The sequence below is a fragment of the Rhinatrema bivittatum genome, chromosome 1, assembly GCF_901001135.1.
Source record: "Rhinatrema bivittatum chromosome 1, aRhiBiv1.1, whole genome shotgun sequence".
Classification (NCBI taxonomy): domain Eukaryota; kingdom Metazoa; phylum Chordata; class Amphibia; order Gymnophiona; family Rhinatrematidae; genus Rhinatrema; species Rhinatrema bivittatum.
The window spans coordinates 523,372,604-523,392,987 of record NC_042615.1 but is presented as its reverse complement, the minus strand read 5'-3'; the positions used below and the strand labels follow the sequence as shown (position 1 = coordinate 523,392,987).

General features: G+C 44.2%; 1 protein-coding gene across 5 annotated transcripts in view; it reads right to left on the bottom strand.

Moving 5' to 3' along the window:
* DOCK8 (dedicator of cytokinesis 8) overlaps window positions 1-20,384 on the bottom strand; it is a 265,097-nt gene that overhangs the window by 156,728 nt on the left and 87,985 nt on the right. For 4 of the 5 annotated variants that reach the window (XM_029613102.1, XM_029613111.1, XM_029613120.1 and 1 more), the window contains 2 exons: window positions 19,753-19,833; window positions 176-335 (listed from right to left, as the gene is read on the bottom strand). In XM_029613102.1, the coding sequence (XP_029468962.1) occupies window positions 176-335; window positions 19,753-19,833 (241 nt within the window). Of the gene's footprint in view, window positions 1-175; window positions 336-19,752; window positions 19,834-20,384 lie in introns of those variants that run through there. The other variant, XM_029613138.1, reaches the window with a different exon arrangement.

The window sequence follows — 20,384 nt, the reverse complement described above, 5'->3', positions numbered from 1 at the left end:
CACGCAAACAGTACCTTCCCACATGTTTGGGTTAACGAACAACTCTACACGCAGCTCAGAAAGAACACTGCAATTAAAGCTGCTGGCTTTGCAAGTCTTGTTACACCCTATTTGCACCACATGACAACACTGGGATACTTATGCAGGAGATGCAGCACGATAGGTCTTGAAGTACCATTGAAGCTTTCAGATTCTCCTGTGTCCCTTTCCAGCGTTGAAATGTTAATGTAATTGGACAGGCTTATGGGAGCCCAGGCAAAAGGCATTCTGTACTTTCCCAAGCGCTGGCAAAAGGACTCTGCCTGCACCCTCAGCTTCTCAATCTTATCTTTACTCTAGAAAACAAAAAAAAAAAAAGAAATAAAAAAGGAGTCAAATTCTTTCGCAGAATCTGCGCTTTGCATAGAAAGAGGCAGGGTGAGGCAGAATAGGAGGGTGGGGAACTCAGGATCAACTGCTAGACCAGGTTCCTTGAGCCAAGCAGGGCTGGAGGGGCCGCTGAAGTAGCACTCACTGCCCTATCCAACCCCCCCCCCGACTGGTCAGCCAAGCACTGCTGTTACAGTGCCACCTGGTGGTCAGAAAGGCAGCAGCACTGAACTACTGGAGCTTGACAGAAAGCCGCACCTTCCTTTCTGCCGCAAGAAACCATTGACCTAAATAGGAAAGAAGGGAGCTCTGCAGCAACGTCAGTGATTAATAATTACTCTGCATTTCTGAGGGGGAGAGAATAATTTAAGACAGTAAATTTCTCTAGCCAGGTCTTGCTGAGTACCTTCACACGGTGAACCCTGTTGTTAAAAAAAACATCTAGAACAATCTCGGCAATATTGAAGTATAAAAAGAAAAAAAAAGAAAAAAATTATTACTGGCTGCCCATCGCCCAGGATAAAGAAAGGTGCCCACCCTTAGCCTCAGCACCAGGGCTAATAGTGGTGGCAGTGATCGTGCCGACTGTGCAGGTGAAGATAACACTCTTGGTGCTGTTTTAAGCCATGGTGACCATGTTCATGGACCCGCTTGGGGCTTTTTTTTTTTTTTTATTCCGGTACTTATTTTCTCCTCTGTATCAGTCCCTGGGAAGTGACAGGAGGGAAGGGCCTGCCTTACGGGGCGGATTAGCTCTTCTCTCCTCTGTCTGCTCCAGTCTTACTCTTCCATCCTTGATCTCTGCAGGCTGCTGCCTGGAATGGAAGGGGCCCAACCACAGCAGGAAGCAGAGGGCTGTTCTCTGTGCAGGGCACTGACCAGCAGAGTTGGGCACCAGCCCTGGTTACGATGACCAGGATCTGGTAATTGCCCATACTATTAGCCACACTGTACCCTGTATTTTTAATTATTCTTACTAGCACTATTATGCATTTCCTTCTTCTTAACCACTTTACATATGACAATACATGACAACCAAACCCACGACAATAAAGTTTCCAGAATTTAAATCTGAGTAAAGCATCAGCAGAGGGGAGGGAGAGGAGGAAAGAGAGAGAAAAGCACCAGTGGTGCTTCTCTCTCTTTTAAACTTCTTCCTCCTCTGGTGCTTTTCCCATGCCATGACGGTGGCAGAGGAGAGAGCAGTAGGGTAAAAAAGCACTGCTTTCTTATGCCTCCTGCTGATGGAAGGAAGGATGGGAATGGGTGGGGAGGATGATGCGGTGACTGAACTCTGCAGCCAGTTGTAGGGAGATTTTCCCCGATTTCACCTGACCGCCCCACCCCCTCCATCCCAAGGATGCCCTGCATCTGAGTACCAGCTCCTTTTCTTGCTACATAAAAAGGGCACCGGATCAACCGTGGCAGAAGGGACCACAGAAGCTAACGAAGAAATTAAAGGAACTAACTATAGACAAAAAGGGGATAATGCACTGCTATTTTATGCCACAAACCCTACATTTAAATCAACAGGGTTCACAAAGAGAAGATGGCAAAAAATGGAAGAAAGATATCACATCGATGAAAAAAATATCAAAAGGGAAGACTGTAAAAGGCAACTGGTAGAAATTTAAGAGCTCAGACTGGACAAATAATAAAAAATAAAATAAAAAAGTACTTGAGTGGTGACCCTTTCGAACAGCCAAGATATGATGCAGAAAGAGAACTAGCAAGAGAAAAAGGAGATCTGGAGAGAAACACCAGATGAGAGGTCCCAAAATAGCCAAGGAGCACCAGAACACGGGGAGCCGACAGCAATGTAAGGAGACCAAGAAGCAGACAGAAGAAAGTCAGGAGAGAGACCAGGACATGGAGGAGCTGGTGGATGAACTCCTGGCTTATGAGACCATGAACAAGTATGCTGGGGTCCAGGAGAGGGAAAGACTACCAAAGGAAAAAAGCATGATCAGTATGATCAATAAAGCCCTAACTTGCATAAAGAGACCATCTACTAATATCACAAAACTAAATTAGATCCAGTATTGAGAAGTGAAAACAATTACTAAGATCATTTTACCACCAAGGACACAAGGCCAGAAGAAAAGCAGAAAGTAACTCCTCCTCTTTGGAAAAAAAATGTTTAGAGGAAAAATTAAAACCACACCAGCTAATTTTAAAATGAACACGCATGCCCCCATACACGCACGTATCGGTGTGCAAGCAGAGATACATTACAATTTTAAATCGTGCGCGCATGTGCATGTTTTAAAATACATCTCTCGCATGTAAGTATGCGCCTACTTTTAAGAGATAGCTCAAGCAAATGTACTTTGAGTATCTTCCATAGAACTTTGCGGCCTTTTATATGCAAATGTAAGTGGATTTTAAAACATGCTCGCGCGAGGGTCATCCCAGCTTTTCAGGCTTAGCCCACCAGTTTGCCCAGTTAATATTGTGGTCTTCAAGACCCCTCTGGTCTTCATCTTGCATGCTCCCCATTGACCCAGACCCTCACCCTGTCCGGTAAGCCCTAAAACTCAAGATCTACAGACCTACTCCTCATCAGGAGCAGCAGTAAAGTTACACGGCTAAAACAACAATGCGCACTGTAGTCTCTGGTTTTAAAATACAAAGTTATGCGTGCAAGCGCTGGCCCCTTCCTGGATCTCCCATGTTCTGCCCAATCCTCACCCATTTTCTGTCCTCTTATTTTTAGCGTGTGCACAGGTATATATGCTCATACTTTGCGGCTTTTTAAAATTCACATTCTTCACGTGTGGCCCACATACGCATGTCTGTGGCCATTTTTGTGCAAGCAACGTTTTTAAAATCTACCTCACTTTGTGCAGAGGTATCACTGGTACATAAGTACCTTAAAGGCTCAAATACACCAAAACTAATGAGAAAAATCCAAAACATCAAGCTGAAACATGCTGCACTAACAGAAGACAATCTTAAATTCATATACTCCAATAATAAACTGAAAATAACAGAAGCGCCAAAGCTGCAGAAATACAAGAAAACAGAACTGAAATAGACACCAAAAGAAAATATTTAGAAAGAGTGCAAAGCAGTTCAACATGGAATTAGGAAAGAATGTTAGTGCTGTTAAAAAGCATCAACTAAAATAGAAAAATTCTGGAGAAATTCATGCGAAGATCCCATAGAGAACAATAGAGAAGCAGAATGGCTACACCATATATGGGAGAACATGGAAAGGTGAACATCAAAACTATGGAATGACCTGTAGTAACAAAAGAACCCTGGCCCTGATGGGATGTGTCCAGTTTTTGCCTCATCAGGTAAACACTATGGGGCGGATTTTAAAAGCCCTGCTCGCGTAAATCCGCCCAGATTTACGCGAGCAGGGCCTTGCACGCCGGCGCGCCTATTTTCCATAGGCCTGCCAGCGCTCGCAGAGCCCCGGGACTCGCGTAAGTCCCGGGGTTTTTTCTCGGGGGCGTGGCCGATCGACGCGGCGTTTTGGGGGCGGGACGCGGTGTTTTGGGGGCGTGGCCGCGCCCTCCGGAACCGCCCCCGGGTCGCGTCTCGGCACGCTAGCGGCCCGCTGGCGCGCGGGGATTTACTTCTCCCCTCCGGGAGGCGTAAATCCCCGGACAAAGGTAGGGGGGGTTTAGATAGGGCCGGGGGGGTGGGTTAGATAGAGGAAGGGAGGGGAAGGTGAAAGCGAGTTCCCTCCGAGGCCGCTCCGATTTCGGAGCGGCCTCGGAGGGAACGGAGGCAGGCTGCACGGCTTGGCGCGTGCCGGCTGCACAAAATCGGCAGCCTTGCGCGCACCGATCCTGGATTTTAGCAGATACGCGCGGCTACGCGCGTATCTACTAAAATCCAGCGTACTTTTGTTTGCGACTGGTGCGCCAACAAAAGTACGCGAACGCGCATTTTTTGTAAATCTACCCCATGGGTGGAATTATACACTACTCTCATATATTATACTATAATCATACAATTGAATGAGAGTTCACAATATTTATTACCCAATATTATAAAACATTAACAATAAATAACATTATATCTCACACACTCATCCACATTCATTCACCCATTAAAACCACAATACTATAACAGAATGATATAATGCCTATGGATAAACCATAGTTCATATTACAACATTTGTATTGACCTGATATTTGTTATATAACTGCAAATGACAAAATAATATCAGTACTTTAATAGACTCTTCATGTCAATTATACAGTTAACAAATCTCAATGGAATAAAATCATGGTCACAATTATTTCTTCAACCAATCTATCCTGCAGACAGATCTAATGTAACATATAGAAAAAACCTCATCCATTCATTAGCTAACATCTTCACTTTAAATGTTGATCCTCTTTTTAATATTTCAGGCCAATACTCACATCATGCTGCTTCCAACAGTGTTGAAACCTCCCTTTATTTTCCAAGCTGTCATTTATTCACGAATCACCCTGTCGATTGTTCACAAATTACCCTACAAGAGGCCCTTGTTTCTCCAATATGGCTTTATCAGGGGAAATACAACTTTGACCCAGCTGCAAGCATCAACAGCTGTGCCACCTGCATACATTTATCAACTTATCCATATGTTATTCCGTGATCTATTACCCAACAGGGCTGATTACCATGATCTTTTTTTACTATCTACCTTATCCACTTCAATCCAAATTCTTTTCTCACCATCAATAAAACTTTAAATGGCCAATCAACAGGGTGATTCGTGAATAACTGACAACTTGGCAGCTTTCCTAAAAGAAAAACTAAGCAAAACTTTCCTAAAAAAAAAAACTAAGCAAAACTGAAAAATTTGATTTAAGCCTGCAAAATTAAGCAACTTGAACAGGAAGATCAGTATAACTATCTAAGAATAGAAGGTACAACAGGGAGACCAAGATGGCCATTGTTTGAGAAGCAGCAGAAGAGCCCTCTCTCCCACTTTGGATTTTACCATCGATTCCTCTCTCTATTATTTCCTCAATACGTCGCATACAAAAGTATAAGGCCAAGATAAGGAAGAATATTAATAATTTCTCCCTCGTCAGATTTTCATCAGCCTTTGATTGAAAGGTTTTTCACCCCAACGCTGACTTCTACTCTGATTGTGATGGCCACTGCGGGTCTCGCTGTGGAGTGGACGCCAATCCCGCTGGCCGAGTAAATCTCTCTAATCCCCAGAGCATCCACTACTCCCTCTCCTCCAAACTGGGCACAATTGGAGTGTTCGGAACTTCTGTCAGCTTTGCCCAGGGTAACTCTAGGCACTTTGGTCTTAGGGGGGGGATAGCTGCAGACAGACTGAGCGACCCTTTTCCACTGCCATTCCGGTGGATCTGTTTCTTGCCGGTGAGGAGGGCCCCTTGTGTGTGTCCTCGATTCCGGCCCTGACATCAGCCTTACTGGAGAATGAGAGAGGGGACACTGCACAGAGTCCTGGTGGTGTGGTGCAGGATAACCTGCTAGTGAAACCTGTGTTACTTAAACCTGCTGTTATAACATTGGATGCGGTGTGTAATGCCTTGGTCTCCCTTGAAGTCTCTATATCCTCACTAACAAATATAACTTTGGATACTAACCATCGAATTTTGGCTATTGAAAAACAAGTTTCTACTTGTGAAGCTAAAGTGGATGCTTTGGACTCACAAATTGCTTTAGTTGAGAAAATTCAAACAATTTGGTTCAATCTGAGTTGATTCAATCAAAGAAGCTTGAAAATATTGAAAATTCTTTAAGAAGTCAATCTTAGAATTCTTAAATTTTCTTTATATAAAGCTGATTTCCCCTATAGAACTTAAGTTATTTATCGAACTTTCTCAAGCTTCCTACTGCAGCCATGCCTGTTATTACCAAAGCTTATTATTTACCACAGAAAGAAGACGCCGCTGATTGTAATCAGCAACAAGATTTATTATCACCCAATTTGACGACTGTTCTTGAGTCATCACAAGAGATGGAGATTACAAAAAGAGGGACACTATTGGTATCCTTTGCCTTTTTGACCGATAGAAAGTCTATATTTAGGTTTTTTCTTCATAATAGATTACTTATATTTTATGGTCAGAAATTGTGGATTTATCCTGATATCACTAGAGTGACCCAAGATCGCAGGAAAAGGTTTATGTCTATGAGAGCTGAGGCTTTGACAAAAGGAGCTCAATTTACCTTGCGTAATCATTGCAAGTGTTTGATAAAGCACCTCAATGTTATGTAGGTTTTTTTTGAACCTTCACAACTTCAGTTATTCCTGGACTCACACACCTAGAAGTTACTCTCTGTAAGAGTCAGCCAATCAATTTATAGTGGCATTTGTCTTCTCAGTATTTCTTTTTCTTTGATTTCATGGATATGTGCTTGCTCCTTTTATTATAAGATTGTGTAGATTTATTAACCATTTGCCTTAAGTGTTATCTATACATTTTGTATTGCTTTAGCTCACAATCTGCATTTCTGGTACAAGGGATTCTTGTGTTAGTATGTAATTCATGAAAAAGAAAATATTTTTTAAAAAAAGGTGCAACAATCCAGCAAAAATCACTTCAAGAAAGATCAGCAAAGAGTACTAGAGGAGACTGAAAATGATACTGAAAAATGTTTTAACAGCACGGAATAAGATAAAAGCCATCAATCGGCTTGCATCCCTGCACTCTTATACACATTTGGAATCATAGACTGGCCCCATAAAGATACTGAAAAATTGGATATAAGAACAAGAAAACTCCTCCATGCCCCACCAAATAATCTGTAAAAAGCAGTGTATGCCAAGATTGCACATCCCAAGAGCTGAAGGCAGTATAGGTCCTACAGATTACACATATGGAGCTACCTTCATAAGTCTCCAGGCATATCTGACAGTATCAGACTCAAATACTCAAAAAATGCTGAAGTATGAGAGTGAATGGCCACAATCTGTTTCCATTCTTAAACTTGGTCAAGCATTCTAACGACCCACAGAAATGAGTGAATATCCACCAGCACACTTGCAGAAAGAAGCAAGAGTTTGCAAACCAGAATCTAGCTTCATTTTTCATGAGCTTCCATGATGGTCCTTTCTTCTGCAGTTCGTCCAGTGCCTTTTTTTTTTTTCCCCAATTCTTTATTTATTAAGTTTTGCCAATTTTACAAGAAAAACCTTGCATTTCTAGAAACATTGCAATACCAACAGAAGAAATCTTTACAAATCAGAACAGGCAAAGAAAATCTCCTCATAATCCACATTATGGGGAGAAAAACATAGGAAAAAAATACTTTAGGAAATCACAAGAAATATTCCTAATTAATGGTCCATCCTAACTCCCTATGGCTGATAAACATATCATTTTGGAATAGTTCTTTTTTGTAAGAAATTTTCTAACTGAATGGGATCAAAGGAAATATAATTGTTACCTTGAAGTTTAATTAAACACTTACTTGGAAATCTAAGCAAAAAAGAAGCACCTACTGCCAACACTCTGGGCTTCTTAATAAGAAACATGTTCCTACGAACCTGTGTCTAACATCTGGGAAAATATTTATCTTAGCACCAAGAAATAAAGTATCTTTCAAGTGAAAAAAATAGTTTAAGAGTCCATTGTTTATCACATTCACGAGCAAAAGTCACCAACAATGTAGTTCTATCTTTAACATCTACAGTGGACTCTTCTAAGAATTCTGTAAGCTTTAGTAATTTATCCCTCGCATCCAATTCTCTCTCTATAATCCCACCCTGATCAAATGATTTGTTGCCTAAGATATAAAAAGCATTAACAATCTCAGGGATGGACTCTTGAGATTTTCAAAACATCAACATAGAATTTCTTAATCATCTCCAACGGAGAAAGTAAAGAACAGCGAGGGAAAGTGAGAAATCTTAAATTACATCTCTTAGAATAATTTCCCATATTTTCTACCTTCCTGTTTAAAGATTGGTTATCTCTTAACAGGGATACCGTAGTATCATGTAATTTATTACAATCAGCTGCAACATTTACTATCTTACTTTCTATCGGGCCGATATAGTAAACTACGCAGGAGAGCGGGCAAGTGCCCGCTCTCCCAGGCCACTCTCCTGGGCGTGCGATTCAGAAAGCAAAGGTATGCAAATTAGGGCCCGCGGTAAAAAGAAGGAGCGTGTCCCTAGTGCCTCCTTATTGACAGAAGCGGCAGCTGTCAGTGGGTTTGACAGCCAACGCTTAATTTTACCGGCGTCTGTTGTCAAACCCGCTGACAGCCACGGGTTCAGAAAACGGACGAAGGCAAAATTGAGAATCCGTCTTCCAACCGGCGGGCTACAGGCAGATTTTTAATTTTCATTTTTTTTAGATTTTTAATTTTTTTTATTTTTGGGGCCTCCGACTTAATATCGCTTTGATATTAAGTCAGAGGGTGTACAGAAAAGTAGTTTTTGCCTGCTTTTCTGTACACTTTCCCTGTGCTGGCCGAAATTAACTTCTGCCTTTGGGCAGGCGTTAATTTCTGAAAGTAAAATGTGCGGTTTCGCTGCACATTTTACTTTCTGTATCACTCGGGAATAACTAATAGGCCCATCAACATGCATTTGCATATTGCGGGCGCTATTAGTTTCGGGGGGTTGGCCACACATTTTCCACACGCTATTACCACTTACTGTATAAGGGGTAAAAATAGCGCGTTGAAAACGCACGGCCAAAAGGGGGCTAAAGGTGCGCTCGGCTGAGCACACCATACTGAATCAGCCCATATATCAGCAATTTTTTGAGACTGTTCATTAATTGAACCAGATAAAACCCCATAAGATCGAAAAACATTACCAATACATAAAGATAGAGCTGACTCCAATTTGGCAATAGCAGACCATAAAGAGTCTAATGTTATTTCTACAGGTTTAGCTATCTTGCAAGGTGTCACCGGCAAGGGAGCTTCTAACTCCTGGGGCCTCACCTCCAAGGATTGATTGGGAACATTTGTTACGTTAACCAAGTCATTCCTAGTCCCCAGAAGCGATGTATTAGGCAGCTGCGGTGGGACTGGACTAGTAGGGCTAAGAGAGAGTGTAAACTCTCCATGAGCGGAACCAGACGGACCAGAAGCTCCAAGCTCACTTGGGCCCATTAACGAGCTAGGGAAGTTAAAAGTTTCTAAACCAGGTTGGATAGACAGAGGAGTAGATTGAGAGGCAGGAGGGAAGCTCCTCAAAGTACCTTTTCTCTTCTTACCCATATCCAGATGCTGAAACTTGGGAAAAAAAGCGAAGAGACTTCCAGGTAAAAAAACCAGCAGAAGGGGCACACCCCTTTGGTGCAAGCCACACTTTATCGGCGTACTCCTGGGCTTATGGTGACGTCAGCTGCCTCGGTAGAAGGTTTCCCGGATATTAGGGAGCCGGTAGGGAAGTATTCAGGCACTCTCCCCTGCCTTTTTTCTAGAAGGAAAGGAGCTGATACTCAGATGCAGGGCATGCTTGGGATGGAGGAGGTGGGGTGGTCAGGGGAAAATCGGGGCAACCACCCCACTCCCTACAATGGGCTGCAGGGTTCAGTCACCGCATGATCCTCTCCCCTTCCCATCCTTTCCTCTATCAGCAGGAGGCATAAGAAAGGAAAATGGATTCTTACCTGCTAATTTTCATTCCTGTAGTACCACAGATCAGTCCAGACTCCTGGATTTTGCATCACTGCAGCAGATGGAGACAGAGAAAGTTTTACTGACACTGAACATAACCCAGTATGCCACCTGCAGTCACTCAGTACTGACTTGTACCCAAGCCAAGATGATAGCATAAACCATAAACTTCTAAGCAAACTCCCTCCCCTCCATTGAGCAGAAATTGCCCAAATTTATCATAAACTATCATCATTGAAAACTTCCAACCACTCCGCATTATATATAAAACAAAGTATGAACAGTGGAGTCTCTTCCCCACTAAATGGGTGGGTCTCTGAACTAATCTGTGGCACTAGAGGAATGAAAATTGGCAGATAAGAACCAAATTTTCCTTTCCCTGTATGTAATCCAGATCAGTTCAGACTCCAAGGATATACCTAAGCTACCCTTAACTCAGGTGGGACCTGGAGAGTTCCTTTCGTAGAACATTCCCACCAAAACACATGAAAGCAGGAACCCTGACATCCAAGCAATAATGCCTAGCAAAAGTGTGCAATGATTTCCTAGTAGATGCCCTGCAAACTTCATGTGGAGACACTTGATGAGACTCAGCCTAAGAGATCGCCTGAGAATGCGTCAAATGCGTCCCTAAAGTCCCTGGTACCAGGCACCCTTTAGAAATGCAAGTCGACTCGACCGCTTCCTTCAGCCACCATGCAATTGTAGCCTTAGACATCTTACTTCCCTTTTTTGGACCACTCCACAGTCCAAAGAGGTGATCCAATCTACAAAGAGGTAATCCGAACTAAGGAAATCATTAGTGACCTTAAGATTCCACAATAACGCATGCCTCACAACTAAGAGCTTAATCTCCACCGTATGAAGTGTAGAGGAATACAAATCAGGAATTCCTGGAAGATCCGAATCCAAATCCAGAAAAACCTGGAATCTCAACATAACAGCGCCTAGAGTCCTGAAATTCTCCTGGTTGAACAATCAGACACCAAGAACAACCATGTTAAGAGTCAAGTCTTTCAATGTAGGCCTCTTTAATGGTTCAAACCAAGCTTCTCACAATCTTCTAAGGACTAGACCCAAATCCAGGTTCCAAGATGGACAAATGTTCCGCACATGAGGTCGCAAGATCTTATCTCCCCGAAGGAACTGTGCAACACCCGGACATGCGAACAGAGGATACCCCCTGCACTTTATGCAAGAGACAACCCAACATCGCTCCTGGAACTCCCAAATAGTTAAAGGCCAATCCCATGATCAGAACCTTATTGTAGAGAGCCAAAATATGTGATACTGTAGCTTGAACAGGCTGCAGTCCATCAATAACAGACGTGGACTCAAAGACCCCCCAAATTCGCACATATACAAGGGAAGTATAAGGTCACGTAGCTTACAATAAGGTGGAAACAACTAGCTTGGAATATCCCTTCTGTCTCAGTTGTCTCCTCTCAAAAACCAAGCCATAAGATAGAAATGAGCTGCTTCACCTGAAAACATTGGGCCCTGGTGGGGAAGATTCAATCGGCCCATCTATCACGATGCCCAAATGTTCCACTATCCGTGGTAATCCCTTGTCTACCAGCAGCCATGGGAAGACTTAAAGAAAATTCTCTTGAGTATTCCTGGAGCACTAATTTCTTCATTGATTTATGGAAGGGGGAACACCTTTGCAGGTCCCCTGAAGTCCTCCATGACCAGATCCACTCCCTCGTGGTCCAATTTAGCCTGGGGTTCTTTAATTCCCAGTTCCTTTGGGACACCTGGAATTAAAGGCCATAATTCTTCCTGGCGAAATAGACGGACCACCTTCGGATCATCTCCCTCCACCAAGGGTGCATGATCCCAAACACAATCAGGGTCCGCACCAACCAGAGGGGAATCCAACCTGATGGATCTCCAGATAGAGGATCACCATCCTCCGAACTCTCTGAGGGATGATCTGCATTCTACAAATGCAATTATTGTCCAAGCACTCCCCAAATTCTAGTCGCCCCACCAGATCGAGCCAATTGAGGCCTCTTAGCCACAACTGACTCCTGCAGGTCCACTGGCTTGTGACGGTGACTTCCAGCTGCATTTTTAGCCATAAATGTCTTGCACGTAAGAAGAACAAAATCCGGGGAAAAATCCCCTGGGTCTTCTGGAACCGCTCAAAGGAGGTCCTCTTCCTCCTCCCCCAGCAGAGGATCCCGGGATCCCCAGGGCTCTGAGGGTCTTCGATCTACCGGCGATAACGGTGGGGACAAGGCAGACTGCTTGCAGGCCTGGTCAGTTGCAGCAGCAAAGGAGGACAAAATGGGCGCCGTTCCCGCCAAAATCGTGAAGGCAGAGTCAGGCTGCTCGGCTCCCCTCCTCTTTCTCGCGGAGGATCGCTGTCTATCCGAGCCTTTTATCACACGCCCCAAGCTGCCCTCTCCCCCAGAGAGGCAACGGGAGCAAGTGCCAGCAAGAGAAACTCGCATGCGTCTCTCCATACGCAGCGCACTGCCTGCCACGTGGCATGGTTTTGTTCCTTTTATTTTTTTTTATTGCAGCACCAGCCTGCCTGCAAAAAGCGCCGCAAGAACTGGCCCCTAACGTGTCCAATCTCCCCAAAGCGGTACACTGCAAAGCCCGGCCAAAGCACCCGACCGGCACAATAACAAAAACTAAGAGGCTTGTTCTTTTTTTTTTGCATAAAGCTTTATAAGAGAGCAAAATTCCCTTTAGCGGCTGCAGGCTCTGGCTGTCCACCTGTAGGAGGGATGAGAGGGAACTGCCCCTCCCCCCAGTTATCTCCCCCCTCAATGGGTCAAGGAACCAGAGAGACCTAACCCCCCACTTGTCCACTCCTCCACCTCAAAGGAAGGCCCCACCAGGACCTACTGACTTCAGGAAGGGCTATCCAGTCACCTATTGCTAAAACTGTCTTTTTATTTCTTTTTTTTTTTTTTTTTTTGTTTTTCAGACTGCAGGTTTTGCACCACCTTCTATCTGCTGGAGACAGAGAATTACTGTAGGACTGCAGATGGCACATCAGGTTAAGCGACAGTGTCAGCAAAAAACTTTCTCTGGCTCCATCTGCTGGAAGGGAGGCAAAACCCAGGAGTTTGGACTGATCTGGGTACGTATAGGGAACCACATTTTCCATCCCAGAGGTGGCTGTGTACATTTCTCTGATAGTAAAATGTATCAATATCCATTTTGGGCAAAGGTGTTAGATAAATGCAATGAATTATTATTAAAGGAATATTATTTTTCCCTCACCATCTTTACCAGTGGGACTATATCCTTCTCTATAAGAGCAACTGAGGTCTTCTGACTTGCTCATTCACGGCGCCTGTCATCAGCTGCTGCCCTGGTCCTTAAAAATATCATCAGGAGATCACGTGATGCAGTGAAGGGAGCGGATGTAATCCCCCTTCTCAGATCCCTATTCCTACATCTAAACCCATCCACAGCTGCAAATCCCCCAGTTTTTGCCCAGTGACATCTATTGGATTGTGAGCCTTCCCTGCTTCTCATCTGGGTATCCACAATGTCCTCTCGAATGACATTAAAAGACAAAGACAAGGAGAGAGAAAAGCCTAGGCCTCTGGATGTGCCTCCAGAAGAAGATGTTGGTCCTGCCGAGCCGACTCCTACCGCAGCCTGGGCCAAATTGAAAACAGCTGTTGTGGAGGCCTTAGAGCCCGAATTTAAAAAAAGATTTGTACTCAACTGACTGAACTCTCAGCTTCCATTGCGTGCTATGAGCTACGACCGACGTTTCACCGACCAGGAGGAATGGGTGTCGGATGTCCAAGATGGCCTCCACTCCTCCCAGGCAGAGATATCCGTGCTGAAATCTACGCTGGCCCAGGATGCAGAGCTCCTGGAAGACCGTGAAAACCGCTCGTGGTGGTCTAACCTCCGGTTTGTGGGCTTTCTCGAATTTCTAGATGACAAAGATCTTCCCCGATTCCTAGAGTTGTGGCTTGTGCAGGAGCTCAGTCTGTCCCACGCCCATGGCTCCCTGCGAGTTGAATGTGCGCACCGGTTAGGCCCTAAATGAGACCAGCTGGAGAGACCACGAGTGGTGTTCGCAAAAATCTTTAATTTTGCGCATAAAAATGTAATTCTGCAGGCACTACACACCGGGAAGTCCCTCACCTATGCTAACAAGAGGATCCTGGTTTTTCAAGATTTCTCAGCAGCCTTCGCTACGCAGCATCATAACCTCTCTTTTTGCGCCAAACTGCATGCACTGGGAGTGCGGGCAGTAATGGTTTATCGTGCTCGGATCCGTGTGATGGCGTCCGGAGAACCACGTTGGTTCACAGACGAGGCTGAGCTCCAGCAATACATTAACACTTTGGACACACCCTCGGCAGCCTCTCCAGAGATTCCTGGTGACGGAGGCAAGTGATTTTTGGCAGAATCTGTGGTTTCTTTTCTTTATGGAGTTCACCCAGTATCCCATAACTGCTGTCGTTATTTCCTCAATTGCTTCAAGACTCAAAGGTATCTTTCATCACTATTGACTTTATCAGAAAGACAATTTTTGTTGTTGGGGAAGCAATGTTCAGTTGTCTCCTTTTTTTGGGGCCCTAGCGCCTTAATCCTGACTACTTCCCCGATATAACTTTTGTCTGTTGCAGGCATTTTCGCAGCACTGAATATGCCCATTTATGTTTTGCAGACTTGTGTATTACTCATTTTCATACTCAATGTTCTTTTCCATGGTTGGAGTCAGATCGACGATGTGGGATCCATTTGTATGGTAGTGATCTCACCTTGATGCTTTTGCTACAGGGGTTTTGGGGACTAGGGGTGGAAGAGGATGGGGGGGAGAGGGGGCAGTGGGTAAGGGAATTGTGGAGTATGTATGGTTGGTTGTGTGCGTGCTGTGTCCTTATGTTTTTTCTACATTCGAAGTCCTGTTGTATTATGCCTTGCGATTTAGTCCCATGGGGGAGCCTATGCTGGGAGGGTTCCCCCCCTACAACATATCGGTGGGTTCCTTCATACTATTTCTCCAGGTATCTGTAGATGGCTAACCGAGGGACCCGCATACTCTCCTGGAATGTCTGCAGTATTAACTCTCCCATTAAAAAGGTCCAAGATCCTCCATACCTTAAAAAAAAAAAAAAGCAGACCTAGTCTATTTACAAGAAACCCATCTTAGTGATCTAGAACCTGCAAAGCTGCGTCAAAATTGGGTGGGATCAGTACACTATGCGTTGGCCTCCACTAAATCTGTTGGGGTGTCAGTCCTGATCTGCAAACATTTGCCTATTGTCGTCAAGACTGAAATTAAAGATCCCCAGGGCCGATATATCAATCATTCTTGTTGTGGATTTAAACCACTCTACTCTTGTGTTATGCAATCTCTATGCTTCTAACACCTACAGTTCAACCTTTTTTAGGGACATCTATCAGACTCTCCTCCCATACTTGGATCAGGATATTGTTATAGGTGACTTTAATGAGGTTTGCGACCCTCAGTTGAATAAGTCTCACCCTAACCAGTGGGATGGTGCGTCCAGTAAGGGGATCTCATTTCTGGAACATACCTTGCACTTGGTAGACACCTGGAGAACGCTACACCCATTAGACAAAGACTTTACCCATTTATCCAGGGCCCATGCCACATATTCCAGGCTAGATTATATCTTGGTAAGCAGTCACCTTTTTTCTAAAGTTACAGACGCAGGGATAGATGATATCATTCTCTCCGATCATGCCCCAGTATGGGTTCAATTATCAAAATCTGCTTCAGCCTCTTCCTCCTTTGTTTGGCGTTTTCCTTACTTTCTGGCAGATGATGTACCCTTTCAGGACTATCTCTGTGAAAAATGGGCGGATTATTCAAATTTGAACTCCCATCATAGGAACGATCCAATACTGTTCTGGTATGCTGCAAAGTCTGTTCTTCAAGGAGATATCATCTCATATTTGGCCCATCGGAGGAAGATGCTCGATAAACGCTTGCTCTCCCTAAGTACTCAACTTCAAAGAGTTAAACACTCTCTTATACATTCCAATACACGTGTCAATAAGGAATCCTGCCTTTCATTACAAGTAGCAATTAATTTGTTACTTCATCAAAGAGCCAAAAAATAAATCTCCTGTATTATCAGTTTAGTAACAAACCTGGGAGACTATTGGTCAATGTGATAAAGTCCTCTCAAGGCCCCCGATATATTCTCGCTGTGCGCTCCTCTAAGGGTTGGATTGTTAATGACACCCCCTCAATCTTAAGCTGTTTTCAAAAATACTATTCAGATCTTTATACTTCCGAAGGTTGGGATCAGGAACAATGTAACCAGTTCTGTACTAAACATAATCTCCCCTGCCTTACTTCTGAGTAGTGTTTGGGGTTGAATAAGCCGATTACTGAGGAATAAGTCAAGCTGGCTATTCGTCAGGCCAAACGGCTCAAGACCCCAGGCCCAGATGGATATAGCACAGTATTTTATAAATGCCTAATAGACCCTCTCAGGGCGACTCTCTCGCAGGTATTTAACACTCTGGTGCAAGCAGGCACTTACCCCAAGCATGTAAACACCACTCACATAACTCTCATTCCCAAACCTGGTAAAGATCCTCTCCTTCCTGCTTCTTACTGACCCATCTCCTTGCTAAACTTTGACTAAAAACTATTGGCAAAAGTTTTAGTGGCGCACCTGGCTGACATTTTGCCATCCCTTATCAGACCGGGTCAAGTGGGCTTTGTAAGGAAACATATGCCCTTACCAACATTAGGCTGGTGACAACTGCTATGGCACTCTGCAGTCGAACGGAAGATCCATAATTAGTAGTCAGTTTTGTTGCTGAAAAAGCATTCGACAGGGTAGAATGGGAGTTCTTATTTCACCTTTTACAGTATATGGGGATGGGAGGGTTTTTTTTAAAATAATGCAATCCGACTGCTCTATCAGGACCTGAAGGCCTCTATTTTAATAAATGGTCTTCAATCAGACACTTTTCATGTCACCAGAGGTACCTGACAAAGCTGTCCACTCTCCTCCTCTTCAATCTTGAACCACTGCTGTATCCATCCAGATGACTAAGGAGGTCAGGGGTATATAGTTACGCCCTGGGAAGCAAACCGAGCTATTTAAATATGCAGTCTTTACTGATGACTTTTAGTTTTTCTTACAGACCCCAAACAGTCATTGAACTCGTTGCTGTTCCTATTTCGTTTCTTTGCTGTCTTTTCTGGACTGCACCTAAATTGGGATAAATCAGAGGTATTGGCCTTCCCAGAGGCTCTTAAAGAGCGATGGGGAGAATCCTTTCCCTTGCAGGGACACCATCCGATACGTCGGCATCCATCTATTTACCAATCTCACCAAAATCTACGGTCTCAATATACCTGGTCTGTTAAAGTTTACCCAGGACAAGGTGTATGCATGGCAGGATTTACCGCTTTCTCTAGGAGGCTGCATTAACCTATTTAAAATGGTCATTCTTCCCAAATGGCTTTATGTATTGCAGAACTTGCCGCTCCAAATCAAACATAAAAACCTCTTACATTTTGATACAGCCTTACGTCATTTTATATGGAGAGGCAAAAAGTCAAGCATTCTCTTGCTCTGGTTGAAAACATGATGGGGATCAGGAGGTTTGGGAGTCCCTGACCTTGCCAATTACAACTTAGCGGCTAACCTACGTATCATTTGGGAATGGCTTCTGGGAAACTCTCACTTTGTTAATATACTGGCTGAAAAGATACGGGTGGCCCTGTATCTTTTATGTCCTGCAGGTGATATGTCCTGAGGCACCTTCCATTCTCTCTAACACACAATATACTGATATCACCTATTAGGAAGGCCTGGATAACCTTAACAAAGTGGATGGGGTTGCCAAAGGTTTGCTCTTATCTACTCCTTATTCTAGGCAACCTTGAGTTCACCCCTGGCTCCCAATCTGTTAGTTTTCATACTTGGGTGTCTCGGGAAATTACCCAACTGGGGCATTTGTTGGATGATGAAGGTAAAATCCTCACTTTCCCTGGATTGAAAAAAGTTTGTATGGGTTGAGTGATGTGCATTTTTTTTCATGTTTACAAATACAACACTATGTCCACACCATACCAGTGACCTCCAGGTAGCCCGCAGTCTTCCACTCTTTAGTTGCCCTCTTTCTGTTTGACAAATCACATCCCCTGTCTGTCCACTTACTACAAGGGTTTGCATAAGCTTCTTAAGATAGACACTTGTTCAATCTCGGTTGAGAGATGGAACAATGAGGGAGAGTTTATGATACCGTATCTGTTCTCTCTGCCTGTTTTAAGCTTATCTCAGCAACCTCTGTCAGTATATATTATAGGGAAATGCAGTACAAATTCCTTCAGAGAGCTTTTGTGTCCCCCCAAGTTGCATACCATTCTAAGCTCACATCCTTGGCCACGTGTGAGCGCTGTGGTACAGCAATTGGTACTCTATCCCACTCCTTTTGGGCATGTCCCCTTGTTAAGAAATTTTGGAGACGAATTGCAGGCTACGTTGGTGACCTTTTGGATGTTCAAATTCCACTCTCTCTCCAAATGTTTTGTTGTTATTTGACTGCATTTTCCCTGCTGCTGATTCGGGGCTCCGGGCCTCGTTTGTTCTTAAAGACATGCGCCGTGGGGGAAAAAAATGATTCTCTTGCTTTGGAAAGGAAAAGATGCTCCCTCTTTTTGGGTATGGCGTAATCATTTACACTGTATGATGCAGATGGACAATTGGCATCCCATATCTCACCCCAATACAGACGGTGTTTTTTGTTGACTTGGGACTCCTATCTCCAAGCATTACCACATCATTCCAGGAGTTTGGTTCTCAATGACTGATCTACCGGACCCTGTGAATAATTTTCGATGGAATGTGGACACAGCACAGCAAATGCATAAGGACCTTTGGGGGGGGGGGGGGGGGCATGAAACAGTTAAAATGATTGTCTGTTTATTACTTTGTGTTGTTACTTGGGGTTGCATAAGAAACACTGCACCCCAGGTCATATTCAGCTTTCCTTGCGCAATTTTGAACTAAAAATATCATCAACTTCTCAGGCATGCTTTGCTAGAACAAGTGTGCTTATTGTGCAGGGTGCATCTTCTGCAAAGTGGCTGTTCATACCGCACAAAAGGCACTGTGCGATCCAGGAAGAGCAGAAAGAGAGTTCGAGCTGCTCCTTCCCATCTGTGCCAGTCCCACGAGTACGTTTATAAGTCATGGCCCAACCCTTCATGTATGTTGAGCTGATGATCAGCGTCAAACATGCTCGCAGGGCCAGCACAGATGGGAAGTGGTGGCAAGGGCTCCGCCGCTGAGGCGAGGCAAAATGGCAGCTTTCACAGACAGACAGAAATGCCGGGGATTTGGGGGGGTGAGCAGTGGGATAGGGTAAGAGGTGGGGGCAGATGTTAGAAAAGGAGGAAGGGGAGGCAGGTTAGATGCTTGAGAGTCCAGAGAGTGAGGTCACGTGTGATTTATGACTAGCAGTGAAACCAGAGTGGGAAACAGCGAAAGGAAGTGAAAGGTACCTTCAGTGTGTTACACTATTAGCATATACAACTTCTTCCACCCTCCCTATCTCCAGATGGCATGACCAGGTGGTTCTGGGAGACCCTCAGCACTTTGAGAGCTGGATTGGTGCCTCCTTCGAGGCCCATCCTCAGTGCCCTTCATTAGCCAGCAGGGGTCACTGCTGTAGCAGCCACAGCCTTCTTCCTTCCTTCCCCAGGCCTGCGTGCATGACCAGCCTTGACTGACGAAGGTGCCGAATCACCCATTTCACAATTGGAGCCGCCTTCATAACTGTAAGGTTAACGCTCCCTCCACAACTTAATTCACATCATACCTTCCCACCATCGCTTTCTTTTAAAACCAGGTACGGCTCAGCACACTCTCCAATTTCTCCCTGCTGAAGGACTTTTTCAATCTGCAGAAAGATAAATGTCTGTAAGATTATGCAAAAATACCCTAACAAACCAAAAAAAGAAAAAACACCGCCCCCTTTCAGTGGTCTTAGGAATTAGCAAGACAGCACCATTTGTAAACTCAAATATGGGCTCTGAATGGGCTGTGCGAGTTTCCCACAAGGCAGCAAACTCTGTGAAAGAAGACATTGATAACACAGTGTGGCTTTCAAGAATACCCTGTCCAGTCCAATGTCAGCTAAAACAATAAAATAATATACATTTTGAGGCCATAACTTTATTTGGAGTGGCCAATGTTTATTCTAGCTTTCTATGAAGTCTTCCACCACTAGAACAAGAAAACCTGAACTTCACCTAGCAGTTTGCACAAATTATATTATCAGGTTCTTCCCAGCCCAGTAGGGCTCTCTACATATTCACTGTAGATATCCTGAAAACCCGATCTTTTTGTGGCACTCCGGGACCAGGGTAGCCTATCCCGGCTCTAGATGGAAGCTGGAATTCTAGAAATAGATCTACTTTTTGGGATCTGCCAGATACTTGTGACCTGGAC